We start from the raw sequence: 25,612 nt of genomic DNA, 5'->3' as shown, positions 1-25,612 counted from the left end.
CATCACTCCAGCAGTTCAGAAATAAACAAAATTTAAAAATTGGGATCAAATATCTGACCTCTGTTGAGCAGTGCAGTGTGTCCCTATGGCTGTGCAGCTGCCTCACACAGAGGAGCCACTCTGTGCAGTGGAAACAATGTCTGCGCTCCCCGCCAATGTTGCACTTGCACACCCAAGATAACCCTGATGACCTCATCGGATTTTTTCTCAGGCTTGGCAACGATGGTCCAGAGTCACAGAGGACATTTTGTTGTCTCGGGCAGATGATGTGATGACTAAACTGATCCGCGTGTGTAAAGTCGGTGGAGGTGCCCCTTTAAGTGCACGGTATGTCTTCGCAACTACGTGTTTTATTCCAGGTTTTAATTCTAACTGTAGGATCCGCATGAACTGTATGATAATAGTCTGAAACAGAGAGAGACACCAAGAGACGCGCGCGCGTGTATGCGTGTCTGTCTGTGTGTGTGTGTGTGTGTGTGTGTGTGTGAAAGTTTGATAGAGATTGAGGCGCGCGCTGCACCTCTGAGCGCACCTCAGGACTGACACTGTTTACACAGAAGCGATGAAATCAAAAACGGATTATAGACAATAAAAATAATCGACAAATATAGGATCCCCTGGATCAGCCTGTCTTCTGCGCACAACCACCAGCAGATGTTTAGGAATAAACAAGTAGCCTACTTGCACTTGCATGCACACGGTCAAGTCACACAGTTCACACGAGGTGCAGGTTAAAACAGCATCAGCGAATCAACTCGATCTGCGAGGAAGCGTTTTCTCAGACTGACATGCAGTAATTACAGGGTGCTTCGGTGGGAGCGTGAAACATGACTCCTCCACGGCAAGAAGTGTTTTTAACGCAGGAGAATCATTCGATACTAAAGCGGTGGCGTGAGCCCAGGAGACGTCACCAGTCCCCGCCTTCAATTATAAGAATCAATTGTTCGATTTTTCTCTGCCCCAAAAATCAGAAGAGATAGTTGGAGGATTATCTGGCTGACACACGCACGGGACGCGCGGCCGTGTCGGCGACACCTTAACATCTGGACATCTCAGGCTGAAACAAAAACCCTCATTGGGGGATTTGTGTCATTCAGTAGCTGCCCTAGTCATTTTTTTTTAAACTGGAAACAGTCCAAGCGCTGTGAAGAATGCGTCGCGCCTCGACCTGGATCGGCTGGGCGCTGTGTTTGTGCGCATCTTTGGCCGTGAGCGCGCAGAACTACCCCGAGGACGCCGCGATGACCCTGGATCTGATCCGTGGGGACGGGGCTCAACCTGAATCCGAGTTCCTCAGGTGCAACAAGGTAAGAATAACTGAGTCAGAGGCGTTGAAGCGCATCCTCTCCAGACCGCCGACAGCCTGTCACCGCCTGTTCCTCCCCGAGTCCGAGCACCAGACAAGTTTTTCGTCTTCATCTCTTTATTGTACAGATTTCACTCTTTACTATTGAAGGATCTTCACCTTATCATAAGCCAGTAAGTCTGCAGTTATGGATATATTTTTTATCTCGATGCTTTGCAGCCTTTTTGAAGGTGTTGGTGTAAATGGTCTTTGCTGATCGTTTGACCAAGAAAAAGAAAGTTATGCTGCAGAAGATACACATTCACCTACATTTAAATATGCCCCGATTTATTTGTATGTATTCATTGTTATTAGGACAATGCTGATCTGTAAAGCAACTAGGTGCAAAAAAGGCAGTGATTTACTGTCCGTTACAAAGTATTAGGTGAGATTTTCACCCCTCTAACCTCTTGCAAGCATGCCTCATTTCTCCCGGACTTGTTCTCTCTGCCGTGCTCCAGGCGGCATGGCGCGTGCCCGGTCAGTACCTGGTAATACTGCATCAGGGGACGCACGAGTCTCACGTCCAGAGGACCATCGGGAGGCTGAGGGCCAAAGCGGACAGGAGAGGCTACCAGCTGCGGATCCTGCAGACCTACTCTGGGGCTCTGCACGGCTTCCTGGTTAAGATGAGCACTGACGTCCTCCAGCTGGTAACTGCCTCACCTGTCTGCACTCTGCTGCTCTGCTCAGCACTAAATAACCTAACATGTGGTGGTGAATAAAATAAACCCTGTGATTTAACTTGGTGATCAGTGTGAGGACACTAACCTCAGCTTATAACATCAACAAAAGTGAAATCATTTTCTTTTGCCCGGGTTGGCTATAAAAGTGTTCGCCTCACTGGAGGTTTTCCTGTTTTATTGTTTTTAATTCTTTGAATCACGCCAGATGTTTGGTGACTTATTTGACACCGATCAAGGCAAAAGAAGAAAAGAGCAGAGATATTAGTGTATATGTAAGTTAAAATGAACAAAGTAAAAGGAAAAAGCCATGGGCTAAAAATTAGTTCTGAAGAGGATACTAGAGTTCCCACACAGCAAAGGCTTCGGTGAGATGTAACAAGGCGAGACTGTAACAACTAGTAGCCCTGGGGAACAGGGAACAGGCTTGCAGGGAGTTAGCATATCACATATAAAACCATCAGCCTGACCATGGGAGGCTTAAAAGAAACAGACCTAAAAAGCATAAATTCTATAACTGACAGGTGACAAGTTAAGGACGGCAAAGATTGGAGAAATATGGTCTCCAAGCTTGTTAAAAGCCTGGTGGCAGTGTTTGTCTGTAGTCCATGGATGCTTTGTCTGCTGAGACCAAAACACAGTGCATTACAATAATCAAGTCTGGAGACGTGAACTAGACATTAGACTGTTAATAATGCAGGGGCTAGGACCAAGAGGGTAATTATGAGGATCTCCCATTTGGAGTCATTCAGCTTTGGGAATTTTAATGTTGTTATAACACCTAAAAGACATATCAGTAGCTATACTGAGAACCACAGTTGCATATCAACCACACAGTAATCAAAGTCTATATTATATGGGGACCAGACCTACATGATAAATCTGTGGACATGTCTGTGGATGATAGGCCCCAGAGATAGTATGTAGTTAGTGAATAAAAGAGGACCCAGGATAGATCTCTGGGGAATCCCACAAAAAGAGGTTCTTACTGGAAATCATGGTCCACCGTAAGTATAACGGCCACAAATGCTCATCACACTACAGAACCTTTGTCCACTTTGATCCCTGTCAAACAATCCTAATTAAATCCACTGAGTTAAATAAAAAAAAATAAAATTCAACTTCCTGTGCAGGCGGTGAAGCTCCCTCATGTCCACTACATAGAGGAGGACTCGTCCATCTTTGCTCAGAGCGCCCCCTGGAACCTTCAGAGGTTACTGCAGCCTCATGGTGGCGTCTCTGAAAATGGAACATATCGACCTCCCAGTGAGTCTGTCTCTGTATCTGTCTCTTAGACACACATGCACACAGACACGCGCGCGCGCGCGCGCACACACACACACACACACACACACACACACACACACACACACTTGACGTAATTATAATCCAAATCCATACACCGTCCGTCTGTCCTCTGCAGATGATGGAGGGATGGCGGAGGTGTATCTGATGGATGGCAGTGTTCAGAGCTCTCACAGAGAGGTCGGAGGACGAGTGCTCATCACAGACTTCAACAACGTCCCCGAGGAGGATGGAGTCAGAGTTCACAGACAGGTAACAAACACACACACACACACACACACACACACACACACACACACACCGAGGAAAGTTTTGCTCTTCACGCTCGTGGATGTGTTTGGCCGCTTTGTTCAACCCTCTCTCCTCTATAGTCCAGCCAGTGTGACAGTCACGGCACGCACGTCGCTGGGGTTGTGAGTGGGTCGGACTCTGGTGTCGCCCGAGGCGCTGGTGTGAACCTGGTCCGTGTGCTCAACTGTCAGGGGAAAGGGACCGTGTCGGGAGCTCTGGCGGGTAGGACTCCCTCTGAGGTCTTGTGCTATGGACAGGGTGTGGTTATGGTTATGTGTTCTGACCAGCGCCGCCCAGCATTGTCCACAGGGGTCATTTGACACGACAAGCAGGTGCGGGAACGGAGCCTTTACGTCTGGTACTGACGGGGTTTCCGTTTTCCTGGAGTGTATTTTCTTAACTGAACATCCCCCCCCTCCTGTCCCGCTCAGGTCTGGAGTATATCCGGGCAACTTTACTGGCCCGTCCGGTGCAGGCAGTGGTCGTTCTGCTGCCTTTCATCGGCGGCTTCAGTCGTTCACTGAACGCGGCCTGTCGAGACATGGTGGCTAACGGGGCTGTGGTGATCGCCGCAGCGGGGAATTACAGAGAGGATGCCTGCCTCTACTCGCCTGCTTCAGAGCCTGAGGTTAAATAACGCTCAATGGCACCATTTCCACACCGGTCAACCTACACACCACCTTGTACTCAACCGTGTGTGTGTGTGTGTGTGTGTGTGTGTGTGTGTGTGTGTGTGTGTGTGTGCGCGCGCCCGCAGGTCATCACCGTAGGGGCGGTTAACGCAGCGGACCAGCTCATGTCACAGGGAGCGGGTGGCACCAACGTGGGCCGCTGCGTGGATCTGTTCGCGCCCGGCGATGACATCGTCGGCCCCAGCAGCGACTGCAGCACCTGTTTCACCACCAGAAGTGGAACCTCCCAAGCCGCGGCCCATGCGGCCGGTATGCTCCCCCGCACACCCAAAGCGAAGGCAAATCACAGGTAACTAAAGGCGGAGCAATCCGCGCACGTAGCTGCGGTGCGCGCGTTATGTTTTGGTTTGGTTTGGTTTGGTTTGCACGTGTGTAGGTGTGGCGGCGGTGATCCTGTCGTCCAATCCGGACACGTCACCGGTGCAGGTCCTGCAGATGATGCTGCATCACTCCGTCAGCAACGCCGTCAACCTCCTCTCTCTGTCTGACACGCACCGGCTCACTACTCCAAACCTGGTAGCAGCCATGCCCCCTGCCAACGGCACCGCATGTGAGTGACTCGCAGAGACGCACACACACACACACACACACACACACACACACACACACACACACACACACACACGCGCGCGCGTACGTACCCGGGACAGTTTCGATCATCTGTGTGCAGATGGGGAGCTTCTGTGTCGGACCGTGTGGTCAGAGAGGTCCGGGGTCGCGAGCACCGACAGCGCTGTCAGCCGCTGTCGTCAGGGGGAGGAGATGATGGGCTGCAGCGGCCACGCCCCCGACGGTGCTCGCGTGGGAGAAACCGTCACTGTGAGTTCAAACAGAGCTGTTAGTTCCTCTGAAAATACCGGATCTGAGGTCTAGAAGCACCAAAGGTTGATAAGCCTCCGTCTCGCTGTTTTAAGATGAACAGGGAGCAGATGGAGTGTGTTGCCTATAACGGCCCGGGGGGCAGAGGTGTGTACGCTGTGGCCCGCTGTTGTGTGACAGGCGGTCTGCGGTGCCAGCCCCATGCTGGTCCTGAGCCCGGGCAAGACGCTGAGTGTGTCGGCCCCCAGCACCAGCTGACCGGTGAGTCACTACCAGCACACCTGTCTGGCTGCTATGTGGCGTTTAAAGGAAGAGTCTGACATTGTAGGAAATACAATTATTCACGTTCTTGCTGAGAGTTAGATGAGAAGATCCATACCGCTCTCACAGCTCGAGGCTAAATATGCAAATAGGCCAAGGAGATGGTTAGCTTAGCTTAGCACAAAGACTGGAAGCAGGAGGAAACAGCTAGCCTCGCTCTGTCCGAGGGTGAAAAAAAAAAAAAAATCCGCCAACAGCACCTTTAAACCTCACTAATGAACATGTTTTATGTATTGGTTTATTTGACAAACCAATTGTAAAGACTTCAGGAAATAGTCTGCTACTGTAACCCACCATAACACCACAACTAGTTGCCGTTATTCTTTGTTTCATAGGGATTAAACAAAAAAGTCAAAGTTAGTTCATTAGTGAGCTTTAAAGGTGCCGGTATGCAACTTGTGTCACCTTTGGACAGAGTCCAGCCTTCATGCTAAGCTAGGCTAATTGTCTCCCGCCTTCAGCTTCATATTTAATTGGACTGTGGCATCAATGGGCCTCATTTACCAATATCTGCCTAAGTTTTTTCTTAAAAATGGTCCCAAGAAAAGTCTATGTCAGATTCATCGCGTGCTCTCTAACCACAGAACTGTTCGCACCGGTGTTCTTATAATGACGAACCCCATCGTCCCCATAAATAGAAAGCGCGCAGCGGTTCCTGGTTAGCATAGGTAAACGCCCCGCCAGTCCCCATAAAAGGGGCACGAGACTTTAGGGCTGTGTGCGCGCACAGAAATCTGATGCGTCCCACTGCGTGAGTGAGTTTTAATAGGAAATTTCTTGGTAAGAGCGGTTGGTGGACCAGGCCCAATCTTCTCATCTAGCTCCCGGCAAGAAGGCGAATGAGCGTATTTGACCAAGTATCCCTTTAAAAAGGATGGTTGTTGATGCGTTGAAGTCAGTCAAGTGTGCTGTACAAAAGCTGCCCTTCAAACCAAGAATACGCTTCTCGTGATGTTCTAACTGGCCGCTTTTAGAACATCATGGTCAGTTATACCAGTTACCATGGCAATCACCCTGAAAGGGAAACGCGCTCCCCCTCCGTGTGATTCCCGTGTGGAGGATGGGTCAGTGCTGGCCTTCGAATCACTGAAGGATAATATTTCAGAAGGTTTTTTTTTGTTTTTTCTTGCTTAAACTCCTGCCTCTCTAGGGTGTACATCTTGGTCCACCGCTGAGGTCTCGTCCAACTCCCGTCCACATCTCGGAGATCGAAAGCGCTGTGCCGGGAAGGACGGGGTAACGTCGCATGCCGTGTGCTGCCATGCTCCATCTCTGGAGTGCCACCTGTTGGAGAACACATTAGCCGATAAAGACCAGGTGAGTCATTTAAATGTGGACACCGGAGAAATTTTTTTGACGATTACGTCCCCGGCTTTCCCTCAAGACCTCTATCGCCGCTGATCCCTTGCAGGTCGAGGTGTCCTGTCCCTCCGGTTGGACTCTGACAGACTGTAGTGTCGTCCCTCAGGGCTCTGCTGTCTTGAGGCTCGTTGCCAAGGGCAACAGTTGCCGTGTCCGTGGCGCCACAGGAGCTGATGGGGCAGTAGGCGTCGCTGTCTGCTGTCGTGTTAGACCACCAGAGCAGCCCGCCACAGATCCTCAATGATCCGGTCTCACACCACAATGATGTCCTACACCTTGAAAGCAGCTTTGGCATCTCTCTAGTACAGTGTTGTTGTCTTTCATCAGCGTTGATGTCCTCTAGACCCCTGTATACACCTCAGCACCTAACATTCACGTGTGACTGAAAGCACTTCTGTAAAGCTCTTGGTGAGTGTTTCAGTTGTGGGATTAGGTCAAAATATGCTCCAGTACACTTATTGTATTAATGCCTCAGACGTGAAAATGTTGCCTCATCTGGTACAACTTGTTAGCTATTTTGAAACCATATACCATACACAGTTTGTAAATCTAGCCTAATATTTTTGTATCTTTTTACAAAACGAGAAAAAAAAAATGTAAGGAGCTTTCGTGAACATGTTTTTTTAACATAATGGCCCAGTTGTAGCTATCTGATGTACTTTCTGCTGGCTTTTTATAAACTGATGAGCTGAGATTAACTGGTTGCTATGAAAATTTTGAATTGATAAAAACTATTATAACCTGTCTTAAGACGTGGCACATAAGACTGTATGTAGAGAGCGAGGACGGCTCAGTCAGGCAGCAGCACAGCTCTGGGTGTCAGCCTGATTGATAAACCTTAATACCTTGTGCTCACTTTGCTTTGCATTTAGTTTGGAACAGCAGGTGCACACAAAACAAGTTAAACAGCTGACTTCACGGTGAACCTTCCAATTTCCTGCTCGCATAAAACACATTTGTCTGTCCTGAGAACTGAACTGCATTACCGTGGCAGTGGCTTTTCCACAGATCTAATCAAAATAAATGGACTGAAACAATAGTCTGTGCCTTGACAGCCAAGCAGGCATGCTGGGCTTCAATCCTGGTTGTTTCTGATTTGCACAGATGGATGACTTCATTATGGGGAGCACCGCGGGGATATTCATCTAACACTGCCAGCTGTGGTGCACCGATGAGTGGAAAGAAGTTTGATTGTGACAGAAACCCTGATATCATTAAAGCTACATTGATATATCCGATTCATGACAGATGCCATATCAGTGAATGGGTTGTTTTTTCACAAGAATATGAACAGGAATTGTACAGGAATTCCTCAGGTGGAGCTCAATTGTGTGTCTTGTCTCAGTCCAATCCATACTCTGCAGAATGAGGAGGGATAAGGTACTGAGGGGAAACCTTGTGGCAGTCAACATATAAAAAGGTCCAAATGAAAATGAACATGCACCAATATTATTCAAGGCATTATGAAATAAAGCAGTGAATAATGTGACAATCTGCAAACATATATAAAAACAATGGTTACAAAAGGTTGTGCATTCCAGTTTATTTTATATCAAATTTCCCCTTAATCAAACTCTGATGTACAAATTAAAACTGAGTTTTAACATGCATTACAGAATCCTGCGATGGCAGAAGTGAATTTTCAAAGTTGAATGACAGTAAAAACCCGTATGGATGCCAATCCCTACCCACACACTTACCCATCCCTCCCTGCATCTCAGGATTAAAACAAAAAAATTGTTTTGAAGCTTTTTTTTTTCTCCTCTGTTTTTTTTTTTTTTTTTTTTTTTTTAAGTAGTTGTAGTGATGGAGCGCGCGGGGGGGGGGCTAGGAGAGACTCTCGGCTGAGTGTGAGTCATGTTGCCTTGGCCATGTATCACTTGGCACAGACTGCATGCAGCTCCATCAGACAGTACATAACCAGCCACAGAGAAGGGGTGTGTGTTTGTGATAGCAAGTGCTACTGACCAAATTACACAGCAAACTACAGAGGGGGGGCTGTTTTTTTTCTTCCTTTCTCTGTCACACAGAAAAGACAAACTTCACCACCACTTACTGCCACACATGCAAACGTGCCGGAGAGCACGACGTGACATTCACATCTAGTGAGCTAGAGAGGAAAAATGGAGGGAGCCTCAGTGGATTGATCACGTGACGACTCCTGACAGAAAACCATTTTGCATGATTGCTTCGTAGGTCCTCTCACTGTAAACATTGACCTGTTAAAGCTGAGAGCTAATCTGCTAAACTAGTTTAGGCTCATGTCTTCAGAACATCTGAGTGAAAGTGTGGTTTCCTTTTAACTATCTAGCATGAATCAGTATCTACAAAGTGTCTCCGCTTGAGTGCAGAGTGAAAAGAAGCAGCATTTTACTGTCATCAAAACTCTGGCCTGTCACCTAAACCCTGTTTTATTAGGGTGAAACTTACAGCCCCACCTTTCCCCATACACACACAGAATAAACAACAACAGTTACATTCCTGCAATCCTTTGTCACAACACACAGAGGAATTTTTTCCCTGTATTATTTTGATTCTAATGGGGATGAAGAAGCCCTGTTACACTCCTACAGCGAGACTATTTGGTGTCACGGCGAGGACAGGTGGAGACGTTAGCGCACCTCCTCAGAGACTTGATGGTAGTGTCAGAGGTGGGACTGGGGAGAGCGACATCGGGAGGTTAAGGCACTTCAAGTCTCCCGATGATTGAGATGGGGACGATGGATACACGGGTGTTGTTTTTGAGTGAAACTAGAGCTACATTTGGGTTTGGCTCCTCTGTGTGTGTTTCAAAAGGTAGACAAAAGCAAAAAGGCAAAAGAAAAAGAAAAAAAAAAAAAGAAAAGAAAACCCCATTGGAGGAAAAAAAAAAAAAAAAAAAAAAAAAAAAAAAATCAAACCTGATAAAGCAGAGGTAACAGTGAGGTGAGGAGGACCTGTTCTTTATCTTTGTGAGCGAAGTGAATGAGTGACACAAGTTTCCATGTTTTTCACAGGTTCTATTCATAGTGTGTTATTCTTTGTGTTTGTGTAACCTTGGCACCTAAAAATAAAACATACTCCTGAGCTCCCCCTCAGTTGGCACTGGTGGCCCACCACAGCTGATCTGTGCACTTCCAGGTCAGCTTTTCTTGCATAAGGCTTGAGTCCCTAAACATCCTCCCCAATATTCAATCCACCCAGAGTCAAAGAAAAGTGGCAAAAGGAAATAAAACACAGCAATGAAAAGAATAAAAATCCAGCACATGAGGCTGCCTCCAGCAAGAAGAAGAAGAAAAAGAAGAAGAAGAAGAAGTAGTAGTAGTAGAGGGAGAGTGCTGACCATGGCACTGCTTGTTTCAGATTTGCTCAGGGCCTGGATCAGTCCTGTTTCTAGGACAGGGCCGGCCCCATACTGCATCCCCAAGGCCACACTGTGGTAGCCAGGGGTCAGAGGTTAAGTCACAGGCAGAGTGGCTTGCTATCAGGGCTTCCATGTATCTGTGTAAGTGGCACTGAAAACAAAAGTTATTAAAAGCAAAAGAAGGGGAGGACATTAGCACGAGGGGGCTCTAGAGGAACTGACTTGAGCTGCTGTACGTCACAATAGACTGGGCTGGACTATAAAGTGCATGCTGAACCCCACCCCCTCCCAAGTGCTCCTGTGTGGAGGTGTTCCTGTACAAGTGCACGTGTGTCTGTAAGTTCCCCTAGAGCAGCTAACGTGACCCCTTGCAGTTTGCATGGCTGTGGAGAAGGGCACAGGAGACTTTAAAATATTATCTTACACTGGAAATTACATCTATGGAACAAATCTTTACAATATGAATATGTCTATGTAGATACATTGGCAAATATGAGCAGAAAATTGTTAAAACACAACCCAAACCCATCCTCCAGCTTGCTGTCATTCTGAGTGAATGAATGAATAAAAGGATAAACTGAAGTCATCCGTGATTGTGGAGGGTTTTTGAACTTCCCACCGTAATCAACTCTGCTGCCCTTAATGATAATGCATCTCCATCATCGCCTTGGCTGCTCTGAAAGGAAGTAATTTCTGATTTATTCATAGCTCCTTCGTTGCCGTAGCGACCGAGAGAATAAGTATTCTGATTGGCTTGTTGTGGAGTCCTAAATGTCCCGGCCAATCAGAGGCGAAGTGCAGCCCTGTCGACCGGCTGCCTGGAGCTGTGCCGCCTCTCCTTCGGAGGGATCCTGCTGGTTGGAGGAGCTAGGGGTCAACATCCTCTAGATCGCTCTTTGAATCGCCGAGCATCATGGGAGACTCCGACCCCTGGGAAAGAAGTGCACATCCAATATGAGAACAGAGAAGTTTGCTCTTTTTTGTGAGAAAAAGGAACAAAAGGTGAACTATCTATGTGCTAGGCACTGAAAGTGGGATTATAATTTCAAAACAACACACTCATTATCTGCAGTGCTCAGGCCTGTGCCAGAACAAGTCTGACAATCTTGTGTCGTGTGGGCATCCTGACAGGCACAGCAGGAGTCAGAGAAGAATGGAGCAACCGTGGGAGGTAAAAAGCTGCCTTTACAGCTCTTGACAGAAACCAGTGACATGTTCCATTTTTGTTCAATTCTTCTCCGTTTGGCTGTGAGAACAGGGCCTGTACTGTTGTAATGCAGTGAGTCATGTAATAAGCCGACTCTGCTGAGTAGTGAGTGGGGCCGTGTCTGACGGGCTACCTGTCGGAGGCTGCGGTCCGCGTTTTCATTTGCTGGGCTGCCATCAGAGCCATTACTGCTGCCAGACTGCTCCTTCTCGTTTAACAATGCTGTGGCATAGGCCAAGGTATCCTGCAGAGTTTGACACACACACGCACAACGCGCGCACACACACACCCACACACACACGAGTTAGACTGGAAGCAGACGAGAAAAATAAACAGCAAGTACAAGTGAGTGTGTGTGTGTGTGTGTGTGTGTGTGTGTGTGTGTGTGTGTGTGTGTGTGTACCTGTGCAGAGATAGTGCGCTGGAAGGTTTTGTTGGTGGATGTCTCATTGGAGACGTTGCTCTGTGGAGTCCAGTAATGTTCTGTCATCTGAGGGCAGATGGAATATGATCAAAAACACAGTGAGCGTACAGGATTAAATGAAAAATATTCGCAACACTGTATGAGATATATTCCTCTGGGGTGTCCAGTGGTTTAGGGGAGTTCCAGTCTCCAGTTCACTCTCCCAACCAGGGAGTAGTTCGGCAGTTGCCAGGGGGTATGTGGAAAGATTATGGATTAGCTCCATTAATTTGAAAAAATAGAAATTACATATTGAGTCAGCTGTAACACCTGAACATCATGTGTTGTGACTGAGATTGTGTGAAAACTACAGTTAGAAGGTCAGAGGAGAAGTAAACAGCTGAATAAATGGCTGAAATTGGATAAAAGGTAGTTGTATGAATGCAAACTTGAACAAACAGATACTTTGATTGTATGAAAAAAATAATTTAACATATAACAACATAAATACAACAAACAATGTTAAACAACATTCAAGTTAAAATCTATTTTAAAGAACGCAATTGGGAACACGACAGGTAGACTTAATGAAAGTGTACTGAAGTTCATCTGTAAGGGGCTGTGGGGGTATGTCACAATTAAAGAGGTTGAGATATCGCCATCCCCCATTTCTCTCTCTCTCTCTCTCTATATATATATATATATCTAAAAATAATGACACTGTAAGCCTGCCTTTTTCTGTAGCCACTGCACTGCCCAGCTCCAGTGACCAGACAAGTCCTTGAAGTAATCCTTGGCTGGAGGACACCTGGTAGGAAAATTAAAAGGTGGCTCAGAATTATGTTGCTCAGTAAATCTGTCAAAAAAAAAAAAAAAAAAAAAAATTTCATAAAAGAATCATCCACAATGGAGTACATCTAGAATTGTTATTCCTGTACAACCCTGACCAATGACCCTTGTATGTACTCACTTCTGGGCTAATGTAACCAGGAACTTCACACACTGGTAGCAGCGTCTGCTGTCCATATTGTTGCTCTGGTGCATCAAGGCTGTAAGAAAGAAAGCGAGTGCTCAGTTAGGGTTTTATATATTTATCCTTTTAATACGCACAAAAACTGATGATGTTGTCAAGTGCCATGGCAGTCTACCAAGAATGTTAATAAGAAAATAATTCCAGCGTAGAAAAAAAGTCTACACGTTGGTTTTGCTCTCTGTTTTAGTCCACAGATGTGACAGATGTGGGCATTACAGCAAAAACAACAACAACAATATCAAATCAAGACATACCTAACAGGCCTTTCTCTGACTCAAAAGCATACTTGAGTCTCTGAGACTGCAGAGGGTCTTCCACTACCTGAGGTAAAAGATTTAACGGAGGTTAGCAGCAATGATCATAATAGTGATCATACAATTATAAAAAAATCAATAGGCAAAGGGTCACTGATGACTGACGACTGATGACTGTCACTCACTAGCAGCTCCTGCAGCATCTGAAAAATGTTCTTCAGTTCATGAGGTGGAGCCGTCTCCAGCTGGGTCTGTATGACACAAAGTATCCAGAAGATTTTAAAACAAAGAATACTTTTCATTTATTAAATGTCCGTCAGCTATGCCTGCTGCTTGTCTGAGGTTTTCAAAGCTTTTGATTTTGATTTTGATTTTTTACCTTGAGTAGCTGCAGCACACCCAGGGAGAAGGGCTCATTACAGTACGAGCAGTAGGTCACCATCTCTATCAGGAGAGACAGCGGGCCGGACAACTCACGCATGGCAAACATCACCTGGTAGATATTCACAAAGAATATGAAAGAACATTTCTGTAAAACAGATTCTGAGCCTTTTGATGTTTGTCCAGGTAAAAAGGCCATGACCCCCAAATGGACGGCCTGATTCTTTTATATTAACAGTATAATTACACTGATTGTGTCTTTAGTGAAAGCATATTAAAAGTACATTTCACATCAAATCTGAAAAAGTTTAAAATCCTGTTTGTTGTTGGTTTGTATGTTACCTCTAGAAGGTAAGGCTGTCCCTCTGGAGTGAAGAGTGAGGTCAGGATATCCGTGTGGAGGGGGAGGAGTGGGGTAGAAGATGGGACATTGCTCACACGCAGCTTAAACCCTCCTGGAGCTACAAAGGCCAGCATGTGACAAATAAAGAGTCAGACTGAGAGCTGGATTGTAGAGAAAAATCAACCGTGCCGTGCATGTGTCTTTATGTGAGCGTCAGAAAAAGATACGATTTCAGTGCCTGACCTTGCGTCCGCTGCGGGCTGAGGTCAGAGTGCAATGTGATGAGGGCCAGAGTGCTGTGGAGGTGAAGGAACTCCCGAGCCTGTGCTGGACTCCACCTCCGGTTCTGTAAAAACACACAGAGATGAAATTTGACAACTATCCGTGCTGTTTTGGGCAATAAAAGCTATTCATCTGTTCTATTCTAATCTATTTTTAAATGCAGACCATATTCAAGAACTTACAAAAAAAAAAAAAAATTAAAAACGACATTTAGATTTTAAGTGTTCTTTATGTTCTGGATGCTTATTTAAGTGACATACAATGAGTATAAAAGGTAGAATTAAGAAGTCTTAAGGGCTAAGAATCCTGAGCGAAAAAGTTTAGGGACCAAAGAGAAATGATCAAGACATACTTTTAAACACTTTGTACTGTGCCACTCTACCTGGTTGCTCTGCCTATTAGGTCCAAACAGGAAGATGAGCATCCGGCGATAAGCTGAGTGTTTTAACAACAACTGACAAGGACCACAACCCTGTGAGAGAGAACAGAAAGACAAAACACTCGGAAAGTTATTTAGTTGGGGTTTGAGTCAATGTTTATACTTGGCACACTGAAGAGCGCAGAAACATCCAAATCTGCTCATGGTTTGGTGCTTTATTACCCTTTGAGCGAAGTTACTGAAGAGGCCAAAGTACTGCGCACAGTTTTTCACATTCTCAGGGACATCTTTGTCCAATAAGGACAGCAGGGCGTCGGTCAAACTGTCCAATCCCGGGTCTCCAAAGTGAAGCGCGCTCTCCAGGGTCTTTTCGAGGACAGATGCGACCACCACCCTGACCTCCCTCAAGCTGCACTCCAACAGGCAAACCCTAAGGATGATAGATAGCGGATATAACAATGTGTAAACGATGAGCAGAATGAATTGATAGCATGAAACACCAGTCTCATTTTAACAAATGTGATAATGATGTGTAAAAATCCTAAGTAGTCTTTTTTGAGAGAGAGGAGATAATTTGGAGAATATGGCTGAAGCAAAACAGCAGCATGATGGCGCGTAGGAGAAAATGCTTTTGGCTTTGGCCTTTTTTTTGTTCTTTTGGCCTCTGGCACACAGCTGAGTTTGACACGGTGTATCTCCTTGCTGTGGGAAGGGCTGTGTGGTATGTAAAGGGGGCCGGATGTACTGTCGCCAAAACGTCTGATGTTCGGCAACCAATCATCTCTTAGTAGCATATGATCACCCCATGCCTAAGCACAGAGCAGTGTGAGGCAACACCTTTCTCCAAAACACACACACAAACACACACACACACACACACACACACACACACACACACACACACACACACACACACACACACACACACACACACACACACACACACACACACACACACACACTTTGGGAAACTATCTTCTGGTTCTACATGCTTACATTCCACAGACTAACCTGCTCTTTCAGCCAATCAGAGAGTGAACAACATGCACACAGGCGTTTTTAATACCCCTGCTGTCAGAGCAGATGCAATTGTCAAGAGTCCTCCAGAGAGGCTCTCATGGTTTGTGTGTGTTTTTTAATGAATCAATGTTATAAAGAGTTATCTTCTCAGGTAAAGCTCAAGTATGTAAGTATGTGTACTTGAGCGAGAGTGAAGCTTTGGTGGCTGCAGCAGCTTTACCAGGGTGGAGTAATTTGACCTTGGCTAGAGAGTTCAGTGTGGATTGATTAGAATGAGGGAGAAATACTGGGAGCTGCCAAGTCTGTAGTATTGCATATCATTACTACAGCTACAAAAATGCTGCAGTGATTAAACCCAGGCCAAGGCCCCTACAAAAAAAAAGATAATAATAAACCCCCCCCCCCTACAAACACACAGCATGTCTATGCTTGAGTTTTCAGGAAATACATTAGGCTGAAGTGATTGTTTTCTGTGGTTTCTGCTATTTGAGTAGCAGCTCAGAAAATGCATTCTCACCCATACACTGACAAATTTTAGAGAAACATTTTCTGCGGCAGATGGACTGCAGACTTTTGACGAGGTCATCGCTAGAAACTAGCTCTTTTAAAACTCCTTTAATTATATCCATTTCTACTTTGCAAACAGCTTACATTCAGTATTTCTCACCTATATGACCACATATCCTATCAAGTAAGAAAACATAATGTACTGACCTGGTGATCTCTCGCCCCTCTGGTCCAACCAGGTACTGCACCATCCACTGACAAGCCTCACTGCTCTTAGACAGCAACACCTCCACTGTGGCCATCCACTCCTCTGTGTCCACCCTGCAGGAGATACAGATACAATGCAGATATAACATCGCTGCTTCAGGGGGATTATTCACAGATGTGGATGTATATATGTGTGTGTACACACCGGAGTTTCTTTTTGGTGTGAAGGTAGGTGTGGAAGAGAAAGTGAACAGCCAGCTGGAGACTCTCTTTGGCCATAGGCTGGTAGTCTTGATGCTTCAGTTTTGTCTGTAACATGCACAAAGTTTTTAAAAACATCTTAGTCAAAAGCCACACAACTGATCACTGATAATCATACTGTATGTGCTTTCTGTATGATTTATAGCTGCTATTATTACACAGTATAATATTGTTGTTATAGTTTATAGAGTGTATTTAGTTTTCCTAAGAGTCTTGCTTCATTACACTTCACCATTCACAATGTTTGAATGATCATTACGTACTTAATGTATGTGAGGAAAGTGAAATGTGAACTGAAAATTACCACATATTTCACCCCCCTCACACACACACACACACACACACACACACGAAACATTACATAGAAGATGTTTAGAAAAATGGAACAGACAAAGCGGACACTTTCTGTACAAATCTGGTCTTTGGTTGTGGTGATGCATCAAAGTAGCAAATCAGAAATTCGTCATTGTTTTTATAAACAATGAGTTAAGATGTTAAAAGTGAAAATGGGGATTCTAGTTTAACTATTTCATGAAATACAACACATAAAAAGTAGAAACATTTTATGATCCAAGTGTAGAAGGAAGTACTTGCTTCCTGAAACTTGAGATGAACGTTCACAAGTCATTATTACACTATTTAGTATCTACATCAAGCTTTATATCACTGTGCAGCTCTACTTTGTATTTATACATAATCAGACAAAGCGAACACAGACACATACTGCATTGACAGAGGCTAGAGAGAGGGTGAAGTTGAAGTAGTCGCTGTTGTAGACATCTCTGTTCCTCATGAACTTGAGATTCTCATCTCGCACCATCTACACAGACAAAGACAAATGGAGAGATCAGATACAGCCACGATTAGTGAACATTTGTGCTGCTTCTTTCTCTCTTACACAACAGAACAGATGTTGAGGTGGTCTGGCGACAGACAGGCAGACTGATGCCACCTTACCTGATAGATGCTGGCGGGCATCTTCTCTACAAACAGGCCCTTCTTCTCCCCCTTGCGGACCAGGCGGGTGAGGAGGGTGAGACGGTCGTTGTTGGCCCTTGGGGGGCGAGGAGAGGACTGTGGGGACACATCAGGAGAGGACGGGGCAGACCTAGGACAATTGAAAAAGACACAGCTATGTGATATTAGGTTTTCTGAGGCTGAAAGAAAGGTTGAATTTTATTCTCATGTACAAAATAAATGATTACAGCTGAAAGGATAACAGCAGCAAAGGTCCTGAATGCTGTCCAATACATTAAACTGGTTCTAAATTCACCATAAGACAGGACTTGTCAATGTCAGAAAGGTGGCCAACAGTCAACAACTCTATTATTCTGTTAACTGCTGCACATTGGTGTGGGAAATGGTGTCTGATAAATGATCCATGACCCACTGAGAATGTTTATGGGGTGAATATTGTATATGGTGGACAACTGACGCACAGTGTAAGGTCCTCAGCTTCCTGTCTCATGATGCTGACTCTGCTTTTTTTGGGCAGGACAGGTGAGTTCTGGTCGCTGATCTTCTGATAGAACAACATATAGGCGTTCCAGTATCTCCTCCGCACATCAGGGTATGGGTTGGCTGCGCACACGCAAAGGGACAAATCAAGATTCATCTGTTTGTGCCTCATGAGAAAGCAAAGTGTGTGGTGGCTTAGTTTGACATCTCTTTACGTTTAGTGATGGAACAGTTTATGCATGTTACTTACACTGGTCATAGACTTTGGGGCGGTACTCTCCTCCAAAGCACTCGTACTCCAGAGTTTCATCATTCATATCAAACTCTTCCACCACATTGTCATTGAACTTGTACCAACGTCCCCGAGCACTGCCCCTGAGAGACAAAGAAAGACAAAGAAGGACAGAGGGCAAAGGGGGAGGTTTGATAGAGAAATGGAAAAGGGGAATGTAAGATTTAGATTCAAATTTATCACAAGTTGCTACCTCAGAACTGGAAACTCAGCACAAATGAATAATAAACTATAATATACCAAAAACTAAAAAGGTATACAAAAAAAAATTATGGAGTGGTGTGACTCTGTTGAAAAATCAGGGTTTTTTCTCTCAAAGTCTTAGTCATCTCTGATTTACAAAGTAGTTTGCAGTGGAATATGACCATACCACACTGACCTACAGCATACACTACACCTGATAAAAATACTGCAGCGCAGGTTTGCCACCAGGACGTAATGTCCACCTGTGCCCATCCAGCCTGTGTGGTGATTGGTTTTTATAATTGTCTAAAGGTCTACACCTACATAGATGTCTATTTGGTATGAAGGATAACTGACTCAAGAATGTGTGTAATTTCCTGGAAAAAGATCAACACCTGAGAACAAACTTTCTTTGTTGTAATCTTAAGTGGGGATAGGATAAAGCCAGTGAGTGAGAGCAGGGTGCCACATATCAGCTCCTGTGGTCTCTTTACATTTCACTTCTCCAGTGAGTATTCCTGCCTTCCAGAGCCAGACATATGGAGACGCTTACAAACTAAACCAGGAGTTCAGGCAAAGTCTGATGCTGCACTGTTGTGTCCCACAGAAGTCCTCTAAATTCTGCCTGGAAAACTAAAGCAACGTGTGTTCCACAAATCACTGGTTATGTGCTTCTTATGTAAAGTAGGAATAGAAGCTGGAAAAAACAGTTCACCAAGACGCTCGACTACTTACATGTAACCATAAATTAGCCCTTTCAATAAGAAACATCTGACTACAGTGTCTCTTACCGCCTATCTTTAATGAAGGAGTAGTAGTGTCCGGCATGTGCCTGACCACTGTGGACAACAACTCCCACAAGTTCATAGTTCTCAGAAATCGTGACTTTCTTCCTGGGTGACCCTCCTGATGTCCCATCGCCTCGCCCTTCGCCGCCCTCTCCGCTGCAGTCTTGACGAGCCATTCCAGAGACGGTGTAGGGCTCCATGTTCAACACCCAGGGGAACTGTACACCAACAATAAATCATACAGACTTACTGTTAATCATATTTATATTTAAATTCTGGGGTGCTGTAAAAAAAAATCAGGAAGTGTATTTCAGTAAATAGAAGTATGTGATCTTGCGATTAGAAATACTTTGTACCCTAATCTGTTCATCATATTTGATGGAGCGTCCACTTTCCCAGTCGAAGCCAAAGCGCATGAGGTGAATACAGAGAACACTGGGCAGGGATTTGATACACGTCCTCTTCACTGTGGTTCTCTGTGCAGATGAACAAACAAGGACACTTGTTAAATACACAGGATATCAGTGTAGCAGAATAAAAACTATGCAGAGCAGGATACAGACCTTCTCCTTGCATTTCTCACAGTAGTAGGCGTTGCTGCCCTCCAGCACCTCTCCTCTGACAAACTGGTCTAATGAGATCTCTAAACTTTGACAAGAAGTCACTCCAAGGTTCAATGCCATGAATGTTTCTTCACGCTCGTACCTGTACAACGAAAGGTCCAAGGTCAAAGATCATCTGTGATTGTGTCTCAAAATGACAAAATGAGTGCGCGAAAAAAAATTCCTGCTGACCTGTGAGGGCAGTCCTTACAAATCTTCTGGTCAGAGAAGATTCCCTGAAATGTGTTTTTGAAGATCTGTTCTCGACCCATTTTCTGGTGGAAAGAATTTGTCAAGAATCTTATCATCATAACCAATTTTCTAATATAAGTACTTAGCTGTTGCATATAATGTGTATTTCAATTGGTGTGGTGTGTGTGAATTTTACCTTGAGATGTTCATCAAGCTGGTCCACCAGGCTAGTGAAGAACTCATACGCATCCTGCTGTTCTCGTACATACAGTTCCTTGTTCCACATCTTGAAGATCTGCAACAGACATAACAAAATTAACACGAGGATAACAGATTTCTTGGAGTGACTTCATGTTGCTGACAAGTACAGTGTCATCATAGAGAAGGTGGATGTTTTTGTGATTACTGTTTTTTACGCTTGTAATAATAGCTGAATTTGAAAGGGTGAGTGCATTAGAATCAGAGCTCCCTGCTGACCTCCATCTCTGGTTACTAGAAAAACTGAACAGTCTGTTACCTTCCAGAAGTTCTCAGGTATGTAGTACTGAAGTTTGCTCTCCATCAGATGTCCAAACAAAGACTGGACCTGGTAGAAGACACTCTCCTCTGGCTGGTCTGTGTCATCCTCAATGGACAGGAAAGCCTTAAAGCAAACACAGACAGTCACTGATATTAGATTCACTGTATGAAACTGGGTCTGGACTCAGACTCAAACTCACACAGCACATAGGAAACATGTACCTCTGGCAGGCCTGGCTGCATGTAGAGCTGCTGGAACACAGCATTCATGTAACATGTGGCTCCTCCGTTCTTCAGTCCAACAAAACCTGAGACTGATCGGCTCTCTACCGGGGGTAGATACTGACAGAGAGACAGGAGTTAGTTTCACATCTGAACTATTAGTAAACCTTATGTAACAACAAATATTATTGTAAGAACTACTATTTTAATCAGTGTCTTACATCAAACTCCTTGCAGAGGGAGGGATCAGACTGGTGGTGCATGGACAGTAACTCTCTAGTGATGAGACGGAGGTTTGAGAGGGAGCTGTCTGCCAGCATCACCAGCACCTCGTAGGCTGCCAGTCTGCTGCTGGCTGTGCTGCACCTGACCAGACACATACATGACAAAAGATTAAGGCAGTGGTTTGCAGTGATTAAAAGGAAAAACAACAACAACAATTAGCAAAAACTTATGGAAAGGATTAGTTTGACATACTTGGGATGGAAGTCATGGCTGGGTGCTGGGGCAGGTGTGGGGTTAGAACTGTTGATGATGATGCGAGAGGCTCGAAACAGGAAGTCATCCAACAACTGCTGGATCAGAGATGGACCTGAAAAAGAAAAAGTTACACATGGTCACATTGTATATTAGTGTTCTCATCTTGTAGACCTCCAAAATGTGTTTAATGTTTGGATGTATATTTGTGTGTTCTCACCGAGATGTTCCTTCTCATTGCCACAGAGTGAGAGCAAGGTCTTGATGAGTCGGAGGTGTCCAGCCAGGAGGATGTTGTCCGCCTCGCTGGTCTCCATCTCGGAGCTCCAGCTGGGCTCAAAGTTGTCGAGCCAAGAGATCTCGTCCTCCAGCATGGTGGCTGCGCTCACTTTTAACGCCTCCATCTCTGACGCTGGAGGAGGACAGACAGGTGGAGAGAAGTAGGGAGAATATAAGGCATAGAGAAAAGAGAAAGCAAAAGAAATAAAATGTAGGATACATTCACCTTTAGCTGCTGCAATGGGAGGCTATAAGCTCTGTACTATAACAATTCTTATATTTGAGAAAATGCTTTATATCTAGGTATTGATAGAAGTGACTGAAGAGAAATTTATTGGCTTACTGGTTAGGTCATCCAGAAGTTGACATCTTAGGTCAAAGTACTCAGTGCACTGGGACAGCAACCTGAGGAGAAAAAGCACCATCAACAAAAGACCCCTGTATAAGTTTCAGTGTTGCATATCCTGTGTTTCTTGCTTGTTTACCGCTGGTTGACTCCTCTCATGACAGACGTAGGACTCCATAGCGGCAGCTGAGCAGTGAGAATGACTGAGAGGAGGAACAAGTTGGGTTTCTGGACTTCAGGAAAGGCTGAAGTGTCAGATTGGCTGAGAGTGTACAGCTGATCACAAGCCACACGGCGGATCTGACAAAAGGAAGTGATAGAGAAGGCGTGGGTAAGCACACATCACAATGTTTGGGATATACAGTATTTCTCCTGTGCAGTCTGTTGAGCAAAAAAATGTGTCGTTTACCTCTCCGCTGGGAGATCCAAGCAGAATATCGATGATGAAATCATTGACGGAGGGAAGGTTGTAAAAAGAACCTGGAGAGAGAAACAAAGCACAGGATTTAGTGCAAAGAACCTGCATACTAAAGACAAGACTAGGTTATAACCTAATATGTGGCTGGACCGCCCTTTGTCAGTTTGCCTCTCTCCCAATCTCTGTTCTCACATACACAGTAGTTTAATCCATCTGAATTCCCATTAAAGCTGTTCTCATTTACAAGTTTTTCTGCTTCTGTTGTTAGACAACGCAACAAGTATGAAACAGTGACTGAAACGCCGCCCATTCAGACCTTATGTTAACCAGCAGTCACTTCCAGGCCATTTCCAAGCTGCTGCTCTGCACTGCTCAAATCCCGATTTTATTACCATGACGTCGTCTGACAAAATCACCGTACGCATTAAATTAAAGACAACGGCTGTGCTGTGATTTCAGCTACGTTTACCTGTAAAGCAATCCTTCAGAGATAAAGTTAGAAGCTCATTAAAGTCTGTGTCAGCTGCCGTGCGGTAAATTGAATGAGACACACAGAGGTGTGCCTGAGGAGGGAAAGCCTGACCTTGCTCTCCTGGGGCAAGACTGGCGACTCTCTGCTATTTAAAGTAGCTATGGTTTGTTAAAAAAGTCAGATTAGATCTGTCACTGGGTGATTTTGTGAAGAAAAGTTTCTAAACAGGTCTGAAAAGTCCTGTAAACTGCCTGTAAACACCCCCCTGATGACACAATAGAAACTTGTTGCGACAATTCATTTTGAAAGGGCAACGACCAATGGTGTAACTTTACAGTCAGTCACTCATGGACAATTGCATTTATAGGGCTGGCCCTGCTGTTGCGGTCCATACTACATACATACTATAATATTGTGCCACTGCATACAGGACCAATGGCAATGTATAGTAATTATCAAAAAATGTGACAAACAGTGCTGGGAGTGCATCCTTGCAGTGTGTTCTTACATAGCTGTTGACAGCGTAACTGCAGACAGGTAACCAGCAGTGACAGAGCCTCACGGGCGATGATGGCATCTTTGATGGAGACACTCTGCTGTCTGACACATATCCCTGCATGCAGCGCTGTTGGTATGGTCTCGCCCTCACTGCTGGAGCTGCAGTTACTTCCTGCAAACATACACATAACATTTGTTTTACTTTCATTTCTTTATCTTTTGTTTGTAGCACCAGAAATGCTTTGACCATGAGCTGCTCGCAACAAAACATTAAACGACGCTGTATTGTTGATGATTACCAAACCTACAGACTCTAAAGATGAAGTCAAGATGATGCCATAGTACATTTTCTCCTTATACATATAAAGCACAAACATCATGGAGAATGTTAAGAACTAGCACATAGGACAAAAATGAAAAGAATTCAGTATGTGTTTTCTGTCTCACCTGTACTGCTGACTCTGGTGCGGACTCCCTGCAGCAGAAGTGAACTGTGGGTCTCTCTGATTGGCTGTGGGCTGCCAACCAGATCCAATCGGCCGGCTGCAGCCGCCCAGGTCAGACGCATGAAACAGGCCACAGTGGAGGTGAAGTCACCCACCTCCATGGTCTAGAGAAGAACAAACATTGTACTTGAAAATATTCTTACTTACAAGATCAATCTGGTTGTAGAATTGAAGGAGGATTTTCTATGGACACAGCTTGATACTGAGAGTGTTAGTCCAGTACCTGAATAGCTACGCGAGCAGCAGGTATGATCTCCTCCACTCTTATGGACGAGCGCTCAGATAAAGACATCTGTCTGTAGGAGGACTTCTCTGGAGTTCCACAAAGAGACAGCTGTCGCCCAGTCCTTCCCACATTACGAAACGGACGGGATGACAGCGCCTCGCCATCTCTGATGACATCATCATCCAGTGCTGAAGGCATGCTCTGACCAACTAGAAGGAACCTGCAAATATAGCCAATTGAGTATGGATGTCTAACTTGGTATGTGGCCCAGAATATCCACCCCTGTGTGTGTTCATGAGGCATTTTTCACCTGGCCAACTGGAGACAGATTGAGTACACTCCTTGTCTGGTCTCGTAGTCCACCTCTGATGGGATGGAATCCCTCTGCATAACATTCACCACCAGACTGCAGAGGAAACAGAGAAATATCACCGTAAGGACTTAAAATAAAAACATACTGTGAAGCATTTTAGATAAAAGCATATGCAAAGCGGTACATGTGTGATAGTTAAGTATGTAATGCAGCCTGACAAGTCTGTTGACACTTCCCACAGCAGAACAAAGCAAACACCAGACAGTGATGCCACTTTTCTGTTCTTTGTGCTGTTACCTGAGACCTCCTGCTTTGAGGAAGTTCTCACAGAAGGACTTGCTGCTGGTTTTGGCCATCTCATCATCAGATGTGGGCATTAGCTTTGAACTCAACACCTAACACACAGATAGGAATGAGAGGCAGGGGGGAGGAAAACAAAGGTCAAAGTTACTGATCTACCTTTAAAGTTTGAAAACAGGTGTTATTGGAAAATGATGTGTTGTGTTTAATGGGGTTTATGTTTGCATGTGTACGTACCTCCAGGTTGTATAGCACTCTGAAGGTGGACATGCCAGGTGCCGACGATCTAAACAGGGACTCCAAGATGGATGCAGCACTGGGCTGGTGCTGCTGCTTGGACCCCATAGATGGGGACCGAGAGCCTGTACCCTGGCCCAGGGTGAACAGTGTCTTCTACAGAAAAGAGAAACAAAGAGAGTTTAGACAATAATAGAGACAGATGAAGGAGGAGGGGACAATCTGTAAAGCAGAGATAGAGAGAAAAACTTGAGAATTAAGGCATCAAGAAAGAACAAAAAGGCAGAAAATAGACAGGTTCAATGTTCTGCCATGGCGGTTGCCTCTTGACCTGAACAGGTTACAACATCTTAAAAGGCAGTCTGATGTACCTGGTGGCTCCAGACGCTGGATTCTTTGGGAACAAAGTTGTCAAGAGCATCCTGCACTTCTGGGTCTGTTGGGATCAGCAGCAGCAGCTTCCTCACACGAAGGGTGATCCTGAGGGAAACAAAAACACAGACGTATGAACAAGCTGTCTGAGGTAATCTTATAAACTCAGCTAATTCATGCATTAATATTTCTGTCAGCATACTTGTTTTCAATGATAGCTTGGTCGCATGGATATGAATCTTAATTGAGACAGTTATAGCATTAGCTTTAAGACAGTATAGTAATTCCTGGGGAAAATCACTTCTCACCTGGATTCATCGAGGTTAGCCAGCTGGTAAAGCATCTCAAAGACATTACACACTAAAGCCATCACCACACCAGGCAGGGACTTCTCCTGGAGATGAAAAACATGGGAACAGTGTATCAGAACCAATAAAAACACCCAAGTGTGTCCACAGTTCTTAAGTCTAAAGG

General features: G+C 45.0%; 2 protein-coding genes across 13 annotated transcripts in view; one reads left to right on the top strand and one right to left on the bottom strand.

Annotated features, from left to right (window-relative positions):
- The first annotated feature begins 855 nt into the window (after positions 1–855).
- Positions 856–8,331, top strand: pcsk9 (proprotein convertase subtilisin/kexin type 9). 5 transcript variants are annotated; one of them, XR_005707527.1, is made up of 13 exons: positions 856–1,307; positions 1,807–1,998; positions 3,162–3,294; positions 3,452–3,585; positions 3,705–3,846; positions 4,056–4,252; positions 4,382–4,565; positions 4,693–4,866; positions 4,987–5,135; positions 5,231–5,396; positions 6,607–6,773; positions 6,868–7,226; positions 7,923–8,331. XR_005707527.1 is itself a non-coding variant. In XM_040127702.1 (12 exons), the coding sequence occupies exons 1-12, from the start codon at positions 1,152–1,154 to the stop codon at positions 7,060–7,062; spliced, it is 1,932 nt and encodes a 643-aa protein (XP_039983636.1). In that variant the 5' UTR covers positions 856–1,151; the 3' UTR covers positions 7,063–8,331. The 5 variants fall into 5 exon arrangements, 4 of the variants coding, with proteins under 4 accessions (XP_039983636.1, XP_039983635.1, XP_039983637.1 ...); XM_040127702.1 differs by having other exon boundaries at positions 6,925–8,331; XM_040127701.1 differs by having other exon boundaries at positions 6,868–8,331.
- A 1,391-nt stretch (positions 8,332–9,722) lies between these two features.
- usp24 (ubiquitin specific peptidase 24) overlaps positions 9,723–25,612 on the bottom strand; it is a 32,230-nt gene continuing 16,340 nt past the window's right edge. For 5 of the 8 annotated variants that reach the window (XM_040128767.1, XM_040128769.1, XM_040128768.1 and 2 more), the window contains 39 exons: positions 25,447–25,532; positions 25,138–25,246; positions 24,767–24,922; positions 24,527–24,624; positions 24,227–24,322; positions 23,914–24,136; positions 23,632–23,794; positions 23,195–23,356; positions 22,206–22,276; positions 21,936–22,096; positions 21,794–21,855; positions 21,392–21,583; positions 21,172–21,286; positions 20,916–21,060; positions 20,695–20,814; positions 20,471–20,596; positions 20,150–20,248; positions 19,954–20,036; positions 19,723–19,864; positions 19,516–19,635; positions 19,163–19,377; positions 18,147–18,271; positions 17,878–18,019; positions 17,396–17,546; positions 17,163–17,258; positions 16,383–16,486; positions 16,178–16,291; positions 14,666–14,873; positions 14,447–14,536; positions 14,026–14,128; positions 13,782–13,900; positions 13,438–13,551; positions 13,244–13,309; positions 13,059–13,125; positions 12,742–12,820; positions 12,504–12,627; positions 11,772–11,858; positions 11,502–11,612; positions 9,723–11,091 (listed from right to left, as the gene is read on the bottom strand). In XM_040128767.1, coding sequence (XP_039984701.1) covers positions 11,029–11,091; positions 11,502–11,612; positions 11,772–11,858; positions 12,504–12,627; positions 12,742–12,820; positions 13,059–13,125; positions 13,244–13,309; positions 13,438–13,551; positions 13,782–13,900; positions 14,026–14,128; positions 14,447–14,536; positions 14,666–14,873; positions 16,178–16,291; positions 16,383–16,486; positions 17,163–17,258; positions 17,396–17,546; positions 17,878–18,019; positions 18,147–18,271; positions 19,163–19,377; positions 19,516–19,635; positions 19,723–19,864; positions 19,954–20,036; positions 20,150–20,248; positions 20,471–20,596; positions 20,695–20,814; positions 20,916–21,060; positions 21,172–21,286; positions 21,392–21,583; positions 21,794–21,855; positions 21,936–22,096; positions 22,206–22,276; positions 23,195–23,356; positions 23,632–23,794; positions 23,914–24,136; positions 24,227–24,322; positions 24,527–24,624; positions 24,767–24,922; positions 25,138–25,246; positions 25,447–25,532 — 4,707 coding nt within the window. In that variant the 3' untranslated portion in view covers positions 9,723–11,028. The remainder of the gene's footprint in view (positions 11,092–11,501; positions 11,613–11,771; positions 11,859–12,503; positions 12,628–12,741; positions 12,821–13,058; positions 13,126–13,243; positions 13,310–13,437; positions 13,552–13,781; positions 13,901–14,025; positions 14,129–14,446; positions 14,537–14,665; positions 14,874–16,177; positions 16,292–16,382; positions 16,487–17,162; positions 17,259–17,395; positions 17,547–17,877; positions 18,020–18,146; positions 18,272–19,162; positions 19,378–19,515; positions 19,636–19,722; positions 19,865–19,953; positions 20,037–20,149; positions 20,249–20,470; positions 20,597–20,694; positions 20,815–20,915; positions 21,061–21,171; positions 21,287–21,391; positions 21,584–21,793; positions 21,856–21,935; positions 22,097–22,205; positions 22,277–23,194; positions 23,357–23,631; positions 23,795–23,913; positions 24,137–24,226; positions 24,323–24,526; positions 24,625–24,766; positions 24,923–25,137; positions 25,247–25,446; positions 25,533–25,612) is intronic. The other 3 variants (XM_040128772.1, XM_040128773.1, XM_040128774.1) reach the window with 1 other exon arrangement.

The sequence above is a fragment of the Xiphias gladius genome, chromosome 6 (genome assembly GCF_016859285.1).
Source record: "Xiphias gladius isolate SHS-SW01 ecotype Sanya breed wild chromosome 6, ASM1685928v1, whole genome shotgun sequence".
Lineage (NCBI taxonomy): Eukaryota > Metazoa > Chordata > Actinopteri > Istiophoriformes > Xiphiidae > Xiphias > Xiphias gladius.
The sequence above is the reverse complement of the archived record's forward strand: the minus strand, read 5'-3'. Positions and strand labels throughout refer to the sequence as shown.

Bases quoted from the DNA above. Each gene is read 5' to 3' on its own strand.
- pcsk9 (XM_040127701.1), top strand. From the start codon at position 1,152: ATGCGTCGCGCCTCGACCTGGATCGGCTGGGCGCTGTGTTTGTGCGCA. The intron at 1,999-3,161 runs GTAACTGCCTCA...CTTCCTGTGCAG, and splicing joins GCACTGACGTCCTCCAGCTG to GCGGTGAAGCTCCCTCATGT. The intron at 4,867-4,986 runs GTGAGTGACTCG...ATCTGTGTGCAG, and splicing joins CCCTGCCAACGGCACCGCAT to ATGGGGAGCTTCTGTGTCGG.